The sequence below is a fragment of the Mesitornis unicolor genome, unplaced genomic scaffold (assembly GCF_000695765.1).
Source record: "Mesitornis unicolor isolate BGI_N332 unplaced genomic scaffold, ASM69576v1 scaffold965, whole genome shotgun sequence".
NCBI classification, from domain to species: Eukaryota; Metazoa; Chordata; class Aves; order Mesitornithiformes; family Mesitornithidae; genus Mesitornis; species Mesitornis unicolor.
Window position 1 is genome coordinate 1,778 of NW_010184570.1, and position 17,673 is coordinate 19,450.

A 17,673-nucleotide genomic window follows, 5' to 3' on the forward strand; every position below is an offset into this window, starting at 1 on the left:
AAGAGCTCAGAGCAATCACTGCTGCTCACACTGCCAAACATCTGCTCACGCAAACAGCATTCCAGGCACACGTTACACCTCCCAGCTTCACAACAACACACAGGGACAGCGGGGAAGAGAGGGGAAACTATTTCTCAGGCATTTACATTTGGTTTTAATAGTCAGAAAGTGTTTTGTGTGCATGGGTGGCATCCACACTTTTGCCCCGGGAGGGAAGGTGGCTTGGGCTCCATGCTGACATCTTCTGGGAAGGGAAGACTGCTGGGAAAATGAGGTTTTCCTCTTTTGGGCTCTGTTAACAGCCCATTTGTCTTAAACTGAAGCTAACAGCTAAAGCGCACAGTACAGAGGGGAAAGACTTGCAGTAGGGATGTGGAAAAAATAATCTACAAGGTGCAAGGTCCCTCTCCCCCTGCTCGCCTTCCCTCTGCTTTTCAGCATCGCAACACAGGAGCTAAAATGCATTTTAAGGTACACTTCACCTGCACCTGCTTCCCTGACTTTCAGCAGTCTCAAAATTGCCATCCCTTGGGGCCACAGGGAGTCTTGTTCCCCCAGTAACTTCTACTTAGTCCTCAGCTGGTTCCCCAAGCGGGCACCTGGCTGCTGCTTCTGCCGGCTGCTGGCACCATCTGCAGGCCCTGCAAGCGAGGGAAGATGAAACACTCAGTCAAGTTTCTCAGGCTTCCATTTGAGTTTCATTGCCAGCCTAAGTGGGGAAGAGACAGATTGCCATGGGCTGCGGATGGGCGAGTTTGGCAGAGGCACTAGGATCTGCACATCCTTGCCTTAAGAAAAATCCCAAGGTGACACTTTCAATGGAAGCAGCGTGTTGTCACATGGCTAACTCAGATTAAACTTGGTACTTCACATATGGATTAGACTAGGATTATGAACACCTCTGAAAATGTTATTTTCTCTTCTTAAGAGGTTATTTTTGGCTAAGAGGAAGATGCAGTGTAACTCATTCTGGAACATTGCCCATGTCATCTGTTGCAGAAAAAAAAAAGGCTAAAAACTTGGCTGTAAAACCCCTACCCATGTGACTGCTTTCCCAACCAAACCGTCTGTGTTGTGTTTACAGCTCTTTAGGTTCAGATTGCAACAGAGCAAGTGCTGAAGGATATAGCAGTGCCCTCCAACCCAGCCAACCTGGTATTTCACATACGCACCCTTGACTTGCTTCTGTAGGACTCATCCTTTGAGGTGATCAGTGTTGCACTGCTGGGTGGTGCTTACAGGAGCATTGCCTTTGGGCAGCACCTTAGTGGAGTGCCCTCTGTCAAAGGCAGGAAGAGCTTCGTTATAAACAGGGAGAGTGGAGCACGGTTTAACAACATTTTGCAATGCATGGGTTGCTAATAGCTAGCCAAAATATAGCATTGTAGATTGAAAGGTAACAATTTTTAGTAAAACAAAGCGAACAAACAAAACCTCTAATTAACATCAGTAAGCACCCCTTGCCAGAACGGGGAACAGTTCTGGCTACATTTCAGTAGGATTTCAGTATCCAGTTCCCCTAAACTCATCCTGGCTTTGTGTGTCTGCACAAAGCAAAACAACTGCAGCTGACGTGGTCAGCCTGTCCTGTCTTGGTCTCCTTGCTGAGGCTTGGTTTGATGTGAAAGTGTCTGAGATCAGCAACTTGTTCCAACCCCTAGATTACAGAGAATATTGTGGTCTACAAAGGATATGCTTTCTTACCCATCAAAAGCTGCCTAGATTATATTAAAAAATGATTAGATTAGATTACTAACAGTTCTGATCATTAGCATTTACTCTGGCTTGTTTCTTTTGAACACAGCTGATGCAGGATGTCACCAGTGGCTCTTTGGTCCCTACCTGAATGGCAGATGAAGGGAACGTTGACCTTTGTGGCCATGGATATGCTGCTTGCAGCTTTTAACTGATGAAAGAGTCTAGCTTGGCGCAGGTGGTTCTCACAAGCTTTGTCTGTACTGGGGCTTGAGGGAGTCCAAGGCTCAGCTTTTGAGATCTGAAAGGCACCAAGTTGAGTTAACCTCAGTGGTAATGTCTTGCACCTCTGATTGGTGCCACGTTGTACCAGAAAGATTCCCTTCCCACATGACTGGCTTAGCTTGCTGTTTAGGCAGAAGGTCAAGGATGTTACAGAAGAATAAATATATTTAACTTACTTGTCATGCAGTTTGTACTATGTTCCTTTTACTGTATTTAAAAACCACCCTCGCTCCACTGGATCCATGCCTTCTGCTCAACCCATCCCCTTTAGAAAGAAGCATGAAGGACCTACCCTGTGGAAATTTGGTTTGAGAGAGTGAGATCTTTTCTTTCCGGCTGTCAGCTCAGCAGACATCTCCTGGTTTCTCCTGTTCTTCAGCACTCCCCTGCCTGGAAAGCACAGCTGGCTCCCACCCACAGGCTCCAACACCAAACCCCCAATATGTGCCCTGTCTCTCCTCTGACGATCTGGGGTGGAATTGGCCTCCAGATACTTCAGTTCAAGCATAACCTCCTCAGAAAAGGGGGCTGAGGGGACTTTGCTGCCAGAGTTTCTGTGCTGGGCTCGGGAACAGTGACTGGCTGCGATGAGGGAGATGTTTTTGGTGTTGGCAGCAGTTTCCAGACTCAGTGGAGCAGCAGCAATGTCTGCAGGTGACTTTTTCCTATGCAAGTCTAGAGAGGTGGGGGAACGCAGCCTGAGAGTCATCTTTCCTGCAACAACACCTGTTGGTTTCTGCTAAAAAATCAAAGCAAATTGCAGCATAATTTGCTTTTCATTCAAAGCTTTCATACTTCTCCCTTCAAAGCACTTTAAAACATTTGGAAGACATTATATTTCATCTGAAATACTGTTATAACAGCTTTTATGTACAGAGACACAGTCAAAACGCTTTGCCTTTCTTTATCTCCCATATGGAGCCATGACTACAAAACAATTGATGAGCTCCTAACTCTCCCTCCTGTTCCAGGGTGCTGAGTGAAATGGCCATCTAACCTTTGCTTTTCTGTTTGCCACCAAGCCAGTTTTCTCTCTCAAATGTGACACAACACAGAGAGGAATGGACGGCACAAGGGTCTGCTCTGCCTTACTCTGAGCATGCCAGATATCACTGAATGTAGCAGAAGCAGGCCGTTCAGCACCCCCTCCTCCATCTCAGCAAGGTGCAGGTGGTGTAACCTCACCAGTGTCTTTGGGACAGGGATGTTCTGGGCTGGAGCAGAGGTGGGGAGGAAGAGTTAAAAAGAAACAGCTGAGAATGGTGGAGTCATGACTTCCAAGACCAGGTTTTCTGGGTGGACTGTTCTCCACTTTACCATCAGAAAACAAAGCTTGGAGATAGTGATGGACCAGGAGCAAAGGTGCTGCTTTACCTTTTATCAGCATCTGCTGCTGCTGAATAATTTCTTTGCGGAGTAGCATGTGCTGCTGCCGTTGCTAGATCACAAAATCTTTCTGGCACAACAGATTCTGCTTGTACAGGGTATTTGCCTGCAGCTCTGTGTTGCCAAGCTCAAGCTCATGGGGTCTGCAGAGGAGCCCTAGCACCTCTTGCTGATCCTCACTGGCCATTTGTCTGGGGAAAAACTCCTCCATCTGGGAAGCTTTTTCCTTGGCATTTACTAAGTGCTGCTCCAGCTCTGTCTGAAAAAGACAGATAGGGGTTTGTCAAGGCAGCTCAGCTTCTTGGGATAACACAGGCATCTGAGCAATCCTCTGCTATGTCCTTCATGCTGAGGCTAAAGCAACATCTACAAAAAGTATTTTGCTTATTCTACTATCCACCAACATGTTTCAGTCATGGCACATATATATTCAGATGAACAGTCCTTGCCTAGAGGAACTCACAAACATTAACATTAGCTACCAAAAAAATAATCACCAAAAGTACCAAACCATTGAACAACCAGTGAGTGACAAACCCTCAAAATGTCCCTGTCAGGGGAAATGAGAAGAATTAGCTCACTTATGGGTGTGCAAGTCCAGTGGGTGCTTTCCCCTCATCCTAAAAAGCACAGGGACGGAGGCAGGATGCAAACATCAGCTATCCCATGCTGCTTCCTTCGGCATCCCAAGGTAGTTAAGTGTCCAGCTGCCCAAAACCACAAGAAACTCTTGAGTTATGCTGCTGCCATCCTGCTGGGCAGAGGTCAGAGCTGTGACCATGAGGGCACCTTCACCTCCTCACTTTCAGGGCTGTTGTCTTGCACTGTTCTGCCAGCAGCAGGTTGATCTCTCCTCTTGCTACTGTAACTTCATGAGGTTCAGGTGAACCTACCATATCCACTTCCCTGTCCTCCTCCTCTGTGTGTTCATCTTTCTCCTCCTTTGCTGGGTTGTCATACTTGCCTGCACCCTGAGCCTTCTCTTGTTCCCAGCTGCCAGGAGAAAAAGAAAGGAACTTCTGGGACATGGTGACACAACTCTAGCGATCCATGCATAGCCCTTCATTGTATCTGTCCAACTTCTTCTTCCATGACAGCAGCAGAAATAATTAGTCCAGGTTGCTGTGGAGCTGGACGAACCATGCAGAAGAGCACAATTATCTTCCTCCTGTTTGGAAGTCTTTAAGACAGGCGTCCTATGTGACCTTTCCATAGAGAGGAGAACAGAGCTTTTCCCGGCCTCATTACAAATTGTTGCCTATTCACAGGTACTTGATAAATGTCTTTAATGACCTGAAGACTGTTTTAACTACAAATGACCAAATCCTAAGAGATTATAAAATTTACAGAGACCTCACTTATAGTTTATCCGGAAGAAAGTGACGATGCTGCTTTCTCTGACATGAAATTATGCCCAGATGCAGTGCATCTGGATGGACAACACTTCACAAACAAGGACCAGCAGTCCCAGCCTGTGCTGCCATCCAGTTTTTTCCATTAAAACTCAAGTCCAGAATAAGGTCCAAATAAAGGTGAGGTACCTACCATTTACAAATAACTTTATGATAGAGATAGCTGTTTGTCTTACAGAGCTACGTCAGACAACTGAACCGCAGTGCAGCACCATGTGCAGGCTGCAGTCTCCTCACAAGCACAGGAGGGATTAGAGATCTGTTTCTTGATAGCAGAAATCACCCGTTGCAAATATAGCACCTTAATCTAAGGCTCAGAGTCACATGGACTTAATCTGCCCCTTAGATCCCTGGGTACCTTTTGCAGACCACCACCTTCCCAAGTTTTCGCTTGTCACATCGATAAATCTCAAAACCATGCATGATCCTTTTGTCATTTTTGTTGGGAGAACTGTGGGATATTGGCATTTCTCATGGTATTTTGGAGGTCCACATATAAACTGTGCTGAAAGCCAAGGAGGTACTCACTCCGTGATGGTGAGGAGGTGCCTGCAGGTATCAATGTGCAGCTCAACGTTGGTGTTTTCCAGCTCCATCAGACTGCGCTGTATCTCCGTTTGCCCCCTGAAAGCCCCCATCCGCCGTGCCCGCAAGGTGTTTATTACTCGGCCACTGTGTGCCTCAGAGCCTTGGTGCCTCTCTGCTGCAGGAGAAGATGTTTCTGGTCTGACATTAGGCCAGGTAAACTTCTGCCAAGTCCCCACAGAACTGCTCTGGGACCAAGCCACTCAGTCCGTGTGTAAAAAGGTGTTCATTTATAGGACTGGTTTATTTTGCAGTCTCTTGAAGTTAATCATGTGCTTAAGAAATCTGATATATTTTTATGATTGTATTTTTAGCAACAAATAGGTTTCACTGCTACTGCTTTTGTGACTATTAAGAGGATACTGTATTACAGGGACATCTCTTCCCCCTTTCCATCCACCAAAAAGGAAAAGGTATCAGTTTTCTGTGCTTGTTACCTACAAATGACCTTGGGTACTGGTAGCAGAGACCAATTGTACCCCGTGTCTTGTCTGTCAGAGAACTTGACTATTTTTATTTCATTCCTTGCCAGATTCGCTGACAAAAGGAACAATCCTCAGGGCAGAACGATCAATGTTTTAAAAGCTTTGCCCAGCCCCCCTCCATATTCTTTTTTAATTAAGTGTAATGAACCGTACAAGAGAGCTCCGTGTCCTGACACAGCCTCAGAGCCCATGGTGACGCAGACTACAAACTCGGTCACGTCTCTGTAAGAGTCAGAACTTCCCACAGCAAATGCCACCACTTGATGTCAAAACTCTTTTCAAGGGCAGGCTTGTGAAATTTAACACATTTTAATGCTGAGAAAGTTGAATGTTTTGTCCAGCATCACACAGCACATCAGAGACAGGCTCACACAGGAAAACGACTTCATTTCCCCATCAGACTCTGTTCTCCGCTCTGTTTCTCTACAAGCGTTGTTGAACCAGCTTCCCCCCGCTACGTCTGCACAGAGGCCCACCAAGTGCTACCACAGCTCCTGCCCCAGCTCCCTTCCCTCTGGATACTCCACAACAATCCTTGCTCCTGGCTCTACCTTGCAGATTCCCGAGGTTGGTGCTGACTGTACTTTTCTCCTTCCCCTGGTTTTTGACCCTCTCCTTTAGGTGTTTGATCTCCCTGCGGAGGTCCGTGATGATGCTGATGTATTGGTCGATGTGGTAGGAGATGTTTCGCAGGTTACATTTTACCTGGTGAGCCAGAATACGTGAGCATTTGTCCCATGGTCCATTACTGGTACAATGGCTGCCAACAAAGCTATGCTTTTAGTTAGAGGGACACTGAATCCTATGATGGGGAAGAATTTCTCCTCATGAGTGGGGAAATTGTAAACTCTCCATTTTATTCCTCATTTCTGCATTCCCTCTTCCAGGCCCAGCATCCCCACTGGGACATTCCCTGTACATTGTCCTCTCAACAGTCATCGTCCAACCACCATTCCCTATGTTCTGCACTCAGGTCTGTACCAGGCACATCATCCTCTGCTTTTCCATGATCCTGCTCCCCTACTTTGACCTTCATATTCCTCTTCTCATCCAAGTCCCACATAATTCATTTTCCACTGTTTCCTTCTCCTGCTTTTCTTCTATCACTCACACCGAGCCTCTACACCCTCCTACACTGCCCTCTCCTGAAGTTTGTTCTCCCTTCATCCATTACATCCTCTGCTTCCACTTTGCAGGCTTTTAATCTCTAATGCCCACCCCCTTGGGAGTTGCTTGCTTATTTACCTGTGTCTTGATGTTTTTTGCTCTGTAGGTGTAGATCAAGGTCATTCAGGACTCTTCAAAGGAGGTGCTGGCTGGGCTGATAAGAGCAATCATAACAGTCCTGCTGTTGTCCCCAATGAGTCCTAGAGGGATGCAGTGTTGATGAGGTCAGTATGGACAACACAGGGGTTGTGCTTGGTGGTAACCACTGTGGCTGGGTACCCTTATGGTTCATTGAGATTCTGGTGGAGAATCCCAATTAAGAGTGAAGGAAGTGCTGGTAAAAGACCATTTATTAGGCCCTCTCTCCATCAACTGCAAAATCAATAACTAATTAACTTTCTACAAAAGAATTTTTGCAAGAAAATCGCAATTTCCACAAATAGGCTGGCAGCTTCTCAATGCTGCTCACAACAGAAGCCAGCCTTTTCCTCCATCCCTTCTCCTTCCCACCATCCTCTATGAAACACATCTGTCAGGCAGTGACAGTGGGAGCTCAGCACCAAGGCTTGAGGTAAGGTTCATAAATGAAGTTGTAAAGGATCCATAAAATAACCAGTGTAGCAAAGAGCCTGTCTGCAACATTTATGATTTCCTAAGGAAAAGACGACTTATGACAGCACAGTAACACTCAGCCCCTCTTCCTCCTACCCCAACAACATCCAGATTTATTGGCCAATTTCAGCCAAATCTTGTAGAAGGAATGAAACTTTCAAAGGCGATAAGTGCATTTAAAACAAGCAAACAAACAAACAAAACCCAAAACACATAATCTGTAAACTTAGAGACACACAACTCAAATCTATAGCATTTCCTTAACTCTGTAGGAGGTCTTTCCTTAACTGCACAGATCACAAGACAACATATAATTATAGAGGCAGCACTGAGTCAACCCCTGATTGCATTGAAGGCTTATTCAAGATCTGGAGGAGCATTTCAAGTTGGATGAAGACAATGCACAGAGATATTCCAGGATCATTTCTTAAGCCCGGTCTGATTTGGGTGGTGATACCAGCAGCAGACACACCAAGCTCGTTGCTGACCCCAGCATACGATACCTTCAGCAGGCGGGTGAGTTTGCTGTCCCGAAAACTGACAAACTGGGCCCAGCTCCCCCAATTCTCACTCAAAGCGTTGATGCAGTTGCCCAAAGCCAGTAGCAAGTGGTTGATGTGGGCTCCTTCCTTCATCCTCTTGCCCTGGTTCTGAGTCTGTTGGGAGGACAGGGATGGAGGGACTTGGGCACATGGACAAAGCACAGGCTTCAGAACAGTGGGTCTGTGCCTGGGGAGGGTGTGTGGCATCGCTGGGGTCAAGGTTTGGATGCCAAAGCAACGCCTCCTGCAAAATCAACCTGAAAGTGCAGGGTTAAACCCCACTCTGAGGCACAGAGGTGCTGCTAGGAGTTCATTTCTTTCATGGAAAACATGACCCAGCTGTGAGCTCCTGGTGTTTAAAAGACTGCTATTATTTATCTTCTAAAGATTATTTCAGATATTAAGATGTATAACTACATCACTCCAGAATTCCTAGTCTCAGCAGAAATATGGGGTATGTATTTCTCAATCAAATCACCTCTCTGAGTTCCAGCATCTCCTCCTTCCCATAAGAGCCAGCTGCATTATTTTCCACCCACCAGCATCCCTCTGTTCCACTGGTATCAGCTTTCTCTCTGACAACCCAGCCAATCCCTGCCTTACAGACCTCAGCTTCAATTTAGATGTGATATTTGCTGCTGCTTCTTCAGACCTGAGAAAAGGCTGCACCCAAAAGCTGGTTTACATTTTTCCAATTGGTTGGTCTGATAAAAGGTATTACCAGTGTCATCAAACTTTTGTCTGTCTTTTCAGGCTGTCTTTAAAGCAACAGAGGAACACACAGTGCTGGTGGCTTCCCCAAGGTGAGGACAGGAATGCAGACCCTGCGCGGCAGACCAGGGGATTCAAAAGCTGCTGAGCTCCAGCCATACCTGGGCTGCTCTCTCTGACCCTGCCAGGTCAACCATGAACAGCTTTCCAGTTCTCATTTCCTCGCTGGTCGCCTCCCTTCGGCTTTTCTGCATCACCGTCACCTGCAGCACCACGTGGGAGCAGGAGAACGTCTTGTTGGCAGCAGCGAGTTCCTGGGTGTGCTGCTTGTTTCCTTTCATCAGCAGCTGCATGATCTGAACAACACAAAAGAGCACGCAGAGATGTACAGCCCTACCAGAGCCATTGCACAACCAGCAGCAGACTGAACCCCTCACCTGGGGCCCAGGCAAACACTGCTCCCACTCATGCTAACAGGGGTTTTGCTGTTGACTTTCCCCACATCTCCCAGTTTGGAAGTATGGGTTTGTTGAGTTTGGGGCTGTTTTCCTGGGAGGCATCTTTATCTTATGTCCAAGGCACACGTAGAAGTGCACATCAATGGGGCTCAAGGGGGTTTCTTTATTTCTTCTCCCTCTCCAAATGGTTTGTCAACAGATATGTACACAAATCAAAGCACTTCTGTCCTTCCAGCAAAGCAGGATGCACCCTGGGGAAGCAGAGCTAGCAGGACCAGCCATTTCCATACAATTCATCACATTAATCCAGCTCCACCAAGGTCCTGGCTACTGAGTAAGGTACAGGCAATGGGAAAGTATCAAAAAGACTTTAAAGCACTGTTGCATGCGAGCACAATCTCCTCACCATGGACTGTAGCCCCTGGTACCTCCTGAGCATTTGTAGTACAGACTTGTGTAATTCCTGCTATCTAGATGCTGTTTCTGGGGTCCTCCCTCAGGTCTAAGAACCCTGAGGATGGGTTCAGGAAGTCCTGGATCACTTCATTATAGAACCATGGGTAAGAAGCAAGGGGTTGGTGTGAGACAAGCATTGGGTCCTTCAATCTGCAAAGAGGGTTGAGTTGATTCTGTGTTTCTTTGGGGTGGAAGGGAAGACTCAAGCTGCACAACACAAGGGGAGTGCCATGCGGCGGGCAGACTTGGACGCTCCACTCCCAAGGGCTTGCTGAATTCCCACATAGCCTGAATCCAGGGCAACACACACACTTCACCTACAGGTAGGACATGGAGACCCTGTAATCCACCTCCTTGGTGGTAGCTTCAAGGGCCTTGAAGATGTCCTCAAGAGTGCGGATGTAAATCCCTGACTCACAGTCCATCTCTAGCATCGTGTAGGTTTTTCCTGCTCCTGTTAAGAAACAAAGAAGAGCAGCAAAGTCCAACTTCCACGTGAACAAGTTTCCACAACAAATGAAGCCTGCTTTCCTACTGATTTTTGTCCTTCATCCCCAAACTTTCTTCAGTTACTCCTGTTCCTGATCCCACAGTGACACTGCCTCAGGAAAAGCATGGCATGTGCCATCCCAAACGAGTAGGAAGAGGACTTGCAGATGGGTATGTTAACTGCTCACCTAGGTGTTCAGAGCTAGAGCATAAATATATTTTCATATAGTCTGTAAGTGCTTTCTACAGCTACATCTGTTCTCCTGAGATCAGTCATCAGTGTTTTACACATGCCCTCATCTCCTCCTTGTTTTTAATGGGAAGATTTGTCTCCACTGAATCCCACCCCAATTAATTGACTTCTCAAACAGCACAGCTTCGCAGTTACTTCAGCATTTAAGGGAGCTCCACACTTCCCAGTGAGAATGGTATTTTAATGCTTCAGTCTCATCCTCACAGTAAGCAATTAATCTGCATTACAGTTCATTTCTGGTTTGTACAGATACATTTTATTCATCTAGAACACTACAGCTACAGGGACTACTTTACCTGTTGGACCATATGCAAAAATAGTTGCATTGTAGCCAGAAATGACTGCTTCTATCAAGCTTTTGGTCGTGGACATGTATACCTCCTCCTAATTCAGTCAAAAAAGCATACATTTTTGGTCAGGCACAACAGCTGTCCAAATAATCTATACCTAATTGCATTCCCTATGATTTTCTCACTATATTTTACAAATTTTCTGGGCTTTGGAATGATTTGTGAGCCATTTGAATTTTGACAAATCTTCAAAATGAGCAGAAAAGCACAGAGGCTTATTGAATTTTCTAAAGGCAGGCAAGATTCAGGAGCTTACTAAAATAAATGTCCTTAAATATGACTATTTTTTTGGACTCCGAACATAGAATGCTTTATTTTTCCTTTGTGTCTGCTGAAGGTGGGAATAAATTCTCTCCCTGACTTTATCCTTTATTGAGATGTGCCACTGGCCCTCCAAAAATGTCATAGATAGGAACAAGGGTGCTATGCTGAAGTTTCACATGAAAGAGTGCAAAGATAGCTGAATTATTTGTGAGAGGCAAGGCTGCAGTCACACCATGGTGATGGCAGAATACAGGTGCTGAGGAAATTCTCGCACTGCACCTATCATGTCCGCAGAATCAGCTCAGTGAGGGCACCAGAGCTCGCTTCATGAGCCAAGAGAGGCACTGGGAAGAAGGATGTGAGCAATAAAGCCAAATAAAGTGACAATCACCTCGTTCATTTTGGGAGACAAAACTTCACCCCTGCTCAGGTGTGCGGCACTGGGGAGTGCTGATGTTGGGGAGAAGCAGAGTGAACGCTGCACATCTCCCCGCTTCTCTGACTAAAGGAAAAACAGTTCTAATACTAAGCCTTTTGGTTAAAAAAAGGGAAGGATGTTACCTGGGTTGCTCTGTGATCAAAAACCATGTCAAACACAAATGCTTTTTCTCAAGATCTGTTAGCTCGCAAGGTGTCATCTGGGACTTCACTTGGATCCATCAGGACCACCCTATGTTATAAAGTCAGAAGAACCACCTTTACATCTGGGTTAACAGCCTGTCGGGGTTTCTTACAGCACTGTCCCATCGCATCTCTTGGCCAAAGGAACGTTGCACTGCAGCTTTGGGTGGAAAACACACTTATATGCACAATGCTGAGGCCAACAAGCTTTGTTTTGCAACCAATGTGGCAGCTGCTGTAATTTGGAGAACCAGTGGCTGCTGCGAAATGCTCTGGAGGTCCGTTGGGCAGCAGAACAGACCACCCTCTGTTATAAAGTCAGAAGAACCACCTGGTTCAGAAGAACCCACCATCTGGGTTAACAGCCTGTCAGGGTTTCTTACAGCACTGTCCCATCGCATCTCTTGGCCAAAGGAACGTTGCACTGCAGCTTTGGGTGGAAAACACACTTATATGCACAATGCTGAGGCCAACAAGCTTTGTTTTGCAACCAATGTGGCAGCTGCTGTAATTTGGAGAACCAGTGGCTGCTGCGAAATGCTCTGGAGGTCCGTTGGGCAGCAGAACAGTCGCTGGTGTTGGGTAATAGCAGTTGTTACAGGGACGTGACACCCAACCAAGCAGGAGGGAAACAGGACTTCTTAGCTCCATTTTCAGCCAAGATTCAGGCAGAGGAGCTGTTAGAGAAAATAGTTAAGTTCCTTGGGAGCAAAAGCACCCAAAGTCATCTTCCAAAGCCTCTCCTGCAGAAGGACTGACAGAAACATCTGCATTGCTCAAGGACAGAAATTTAATTCCATATCTGGCTTTTATTAAGGAGAAAAACAAAGGTGGGAGAGGAGTTGGAGCAGGTTACAGAATTGGTTCGGTTTCTTTTCAGTTCCTTAAGATCTAGTTTGGTACGTAATTATCAGAGTCTGTAATTACAGTGGAAAAGGGTATTCTTTCTCCTGCACTGAAACAGCTCATAGGAGATGCTCAAGCCTCAAGGGAATGGACAGAGAACCCTGTGCCTCCTGCTCCAGAGCAACCTTTGATCTCTCTCAGGTAAACAGATCATTAGAAAAGCAATTAGAGCACAGATCAACCACCACTTGATCTGCAGAACAACTGCACTGGTGTGCCAGGCACAGGAGAGACACAAGTATCTAGGACCAGTGCCCACGGGCGCGTTCAGGAAACATCAAGACTTTGATTTTCCTTTTGCATTTCCTGCAAATCGCCAAGTCTCTAACGTGCATCTCTAGTTTTAATCTGCAAGTTTTCAACTACTAGAATGACTTTTTTTCTTCTTTAGTTTTCACTGGTCCAGCTCAGGCGCTAAAACCTGAAGCAAGGCAAGAACAAACAAAAGGGAACTCTGTTTATCCTCAGCGACAGCATTTGCCTGTGAGAGATCAGCCGACACATAGTGGTGTGCATGTGCTGGTGTGAGGCAAGAGCAGAGCTTGGAGAATGAGGTCAGCGTCTTTCCTTTAGAGATTTCCTCTGTAACACTTTCAGGCCCCTTTTACTGTGTCCATGTCCAAATTATTCTCACAATATATCCACACATCCAAAAGAGTCCTTCTCTTCCACTCTGGGGCTAACACCTTGTCTAACCTGCAGTAATCTAAAAGCATAAATCTGCTGTTGCATGGAAGCATTAAAACATAATGAGACACTAACAGAGTCAATTTGGAGTCAGGATTAATAAGTAGACAGAAGCAGCTCTAAATGAGTTAAGGCTAGGAGTAAAAATAGCAGGGAACATGATGTAAATAAAAATACACCAAGAAATCTAAGCACTTCTACTGCCCAGTCAATTAATTTGCTTTCATAATTACAGTCATTTGCATTATTAAGAGAAACTCATTCTCATGGAGAGAAGCTACTAAGTCTAATGTCAAGCACATTTCCTTCTCATATTTCCATTAGAGAAAATAGATCTCAGGGCAGATGATGCAAGCCTGAATAAGCTGTATATAAATAAAGCTGATATCCTTGTGATGTTAACGGCTGCTTTAAAAAGGAAAAGAAAAAAAAATGTTTTGCCAGTAAGGTGCTAAACAAAAATTGCATTAGTAAGATAATCCATTAAAAGAAGAGAGAGTTTCATGCTCTCTTTGCTTCTGAGGGCTGCTATCATTTGACTATTGCGTGGAGACAAGATACATCACAGAATTAGCGTGCGTCCAGAGAGGGTTCAGAGAAAGATCAGCTGAAGCGCGATAAAAAATAATGAGATTTACATTGGAAAAAGAAGGTAAATAACAAGGGCACAATAAAAATATGTCACTAGATGTGATGATGTAGAAAAGGTTAAGTCAGGACCTCCTGCAAACTCCGCCTCTTAAAAAGAGGAACAAGAGGTGAAAGGTGCAGAGCAGCAGAGCCGTTTGTACATGGAGCTGCATCCCTGCTGTGCCACAGCAAGGTCAGGAGCTTTGCAGGGTTTGAAAGGAAGCATTTGCATGGGAACCAGAATAGCTGGAGTCCCGTGGTGGCCCAGTGGGGTACCCAGAGACCTCGCACAGCCAAATCCACGGTCCTTGTCATGAGGGGGTCTCCCACAGCCCAGCCACAACCCCTGAGCTCACCTGCTCGCTCACTCTGTGGGCAACAAGGGCAGCTCCCTCCTCCACTTCTGCTTCGCTGATGGGATGGATGCGAAGGGCCACCTGCAGACACAGCACACACACAGCTTGTGTGTGCTGGGACCACACAGACCTACCTGCAACACAGCTCTGCACAAGCACCAGCCATACCTACAGCTCACTGCATCTCTTCTGCTGATCAATCTTAAAACCTTAAGTTTTAACCTTAATCTTAAAACCTGGAAAGTTTAAGAAAGTTTATGAAGTTTAAACCAATTCTCTCATGATTTGTGCTTTTATCTTGACAAATTGTTCCTCCCTCTTCCCCCGTTCCTGTCTCTAACGCAGCGAGACTCCAACTGATTGACAGAGAAGGCGGCAGAATTAACTCAGCCGTCACTGCTGCTGCCAGCAGGAACCTCTGGAGATCTGGGACCATGGTACCAACAGTCATAGAGCTGAGCACGCTTACAGATTCCTCCTGTGTTCCCAAAACACTGATTAAAGTTATCCATGACAAAGAAAGGGAATTGCATTTCACTAAGTACCCATTTTGTTTAATCCTGGGTAGCAATCATTATGAGCCTGTTCAACCAGATCAGAGCAAGTTGGCCCTGATCTGTGCAAGTCCCACAGGGTTCCTCAGAAGCTGAAATTCAGTACAGGACTGGAGCGATTATAAAGTAGTAATTAACTGCCAGTGCCTTGTGCCACAACTTAATCAGTCAGAAACACAGTACTCCATTTTGAAACGCAGATGATAATTTGACTTGAAGATTTAAAACACACAGGCTGTACTTGTCAGTACTAATAATGTACAAAAGCACATATATTTCAGCCGGTTTAATCTATAGGTGAAGCAATACAGAAAGTGTGGTGTGATGGATCAGCTGGGGGTTTATTAATTGGGCCCCCTGAAGCTGGGGTCTTGCTCTGGCCCTGACTCACTTTGCAGCAGCGGGCGAGTTGCATTCAGTGCCAGATCCCAAACTTATGCACTCAGCAGAGGGTCTCCAGAGAAGACGGCCAATTTGAAATTCCACCTAAGAGCTGTCCTTGGCGTCTCAGCTAATAACAGAAATTTGAAAAATTCTATTTTCACCTTTCTGTAGCTGTTTCCCCTTCATAAAATACAGCAGCATCCCCTTAGCAGCTCCTGACAGAACCGCTAATGCTGATAAAACACTGCATAATGCCCATAAATGCCTCATCGGGAGAGTGTGCAATTATCAGAACAGACTTGTTCCACAGCCCCACCAGTCACAAGCAACTGGTTTCTATAGGAACCAGATTTATTTCCACAATAACCAGTCAAGCTACCTGTCAGTTTAATGAGGGTTTCATGAACAGCTCCCAATCTTGAGCATTGTAGTAGAAGTTTTATAGCAGTTCCAGCAATATCTAAAGAATGTTTCTTCACTGTGAATACCTCAGAGTACAAGGTGAGCTCCTTGGCTTTGGATAGCTTTTAATATTCACAAGAACGCAACAATTAACTCAGCTTCATCATCTCCCTAAACACATCTGAGTGACAACTGTTACAAGCATCTCATTCCCATGGGCTGAACTCATCTCTTTGAAGCATTTGGAAATATTATCTTGCATAGCATAATCCCAAATCCTGCAGGAGGAACAAGGGCCAGTGCAAGTTTCTCTTGGACAGCCTTAGCCTCTGGAATAGTCCAGTTAATCACTGTATTTCATAGCCCCAGCCACTGAGGGTAAGAAAACAAACTCAAATAAGCAGCATGTGGAGACGGGTCACACCAAGTACTAAGGCTTTTTCATGCATTAGAGAGGAATGCAAGGTATTCCAGATATTATTGACTTTATTTTAAGTGATTCCACTTTGAGCAGAGGTTTCTGTGTCTGTCCCAGACATGTTTCAGCAAAATGTGAGGGCAATGTTTCAGTTTAACCAAGAGCCACAGGGTTGAAGGTTGAAACTTGGGAAAGGATTACATTATCAAAGCACTCGTCCTACTCCGATCATCAGAGAGATGCCGAGGTCCTGGAGCAATGGTAAGGACCCAGACAGGACAATAATCCTAGCTGCTTATTATGAGTCCATCACTCAAATAGACTCCAAAGAGATGGGCACACTGAAAGTCACTGTCCTAGGAGGTCCAAGCAGCATCACCTGTCAGGTTACCCAGCCTCACCTCCCCGCTGTACATTTTTCTCCTCTGCAGGATACTTACACCCAACCTTTGCTTTAAAGCACACAGAGCTTTGCACAGAGAGATCAAGTCTGGGATTTTTCCTCCAGCTGAGCCACTGAGCCCAGGAACACCAGAGGAAGCTGGGGAACATGACAGGAAGGATGCTGGGGCTGGGTACAGCCCTGCTGGTCCTCTCCATCCTGTGTCCTTCCATAAGCATAAACTACTGCTCCTGCATGGCTGAGCTGTGAGATGAGGCCAGCCTGGGGCTAGGGGATTTGTCCTGGGAGGTGCACATTGAATTGGAGTCCTGCAGGAGACTGAACGGATCAGAGGCAGCAGCAACTGCCCTAGGAAAGGAAGAGAAGCAACACTCACGCTCCCCCAGGAGGGAGATGACTGCAGGGACAGCAGGAGGAGAGGCAGCAGTGAAACACCGAGTTCCAGGGCAGGAAGGGACTGTAGGATGCAGTGTGCCACCTCTGCACCTTGCATGGGTTATGGTGCAAGATTAAGCAAAATGACCCACCTGCAAGCCCAAATTAGTTCGTTATGTGCAAATCCACCTGCACACACCTCTGGTGTAAAGGCCACTGACTTCATTTTCTGTCCTCCAGAGGGCCAGCATTCTCCTTCCCCTCGGATCAAACATGCGGTACAAACAGGTCCAGGGGCCCACGTTCCACCAGAGGTTGAGCCAGAAGCACCCTGGCCCCTCCAGGCTTGCACAAGAACTGGCACCAGCCATTGAAACAGTCGGGAAACAGCTTGCTGCTCCCTGAGCCAAAAGCAAACTTATTGTCACTTCACACACAGTGGCATTTCATGACTCCTACGTTCAGGAAGGCAATCTTTCAGTATTTTTAGTGTCAGTTCATTCATTACAACAACCTATTAAAAAAACCCACCGAAACAAGATCGCCTTTTGTCTTCATTATTTATTGACAGTAAAACAGTCAAAGCTCAAAAGTTACAGTAAGGTTTTATTAAAAATTATTAGAAATTAAGAAGTAAAAACTTAGTAGAGCAAGTGAACAAAACTTGCCTTATGAAGTTTGCATCAAGGACTGCAGATGGTTAAAAGGTCATGAGAATGTTTATTACAAACTCAAGATAAAGACTTTGAAGACTAGCCCAGGATTGTACGAATTGTTCCAGTTAATC

The 17,673-nt window shown here is 45.8% G+C and overlaps 1 protein-coding gene across 1 annotated transcript; it reads right to left on the bottom strand.

Moving 5' to 3' along the window:
* Positions 1-564: 564 nt before the first annotated feature.
* Positions 565-14,786, bottom strand: KIF19 (kinesin family member 19). Its single transcript, XM_010184485.1, is given in 18 exon segments — positions 565-641; positions 1,843-1,996; positions 3,073-3,194; positions 3,355-3,625; positions 4,170-4,359; positions 5,307-5,481; positions 6,400-6,553; positions 7,094-7,203; positions 7,206-7,215; positions 8,131-8,283; positions 9,042-9,236; positions 9,767-9,891; positions 10,111-10,248; positions 10,833-10,920; positions 11,712-11,820; positions 12,537-12,538; positions 14,351-14,431; positions 14,748-14,786. Coding segments are annotated over 18 exon segments (2,193 nt in total).
* Positions 14,787-17,673: the final 2,887 nt, after the last annotated feature.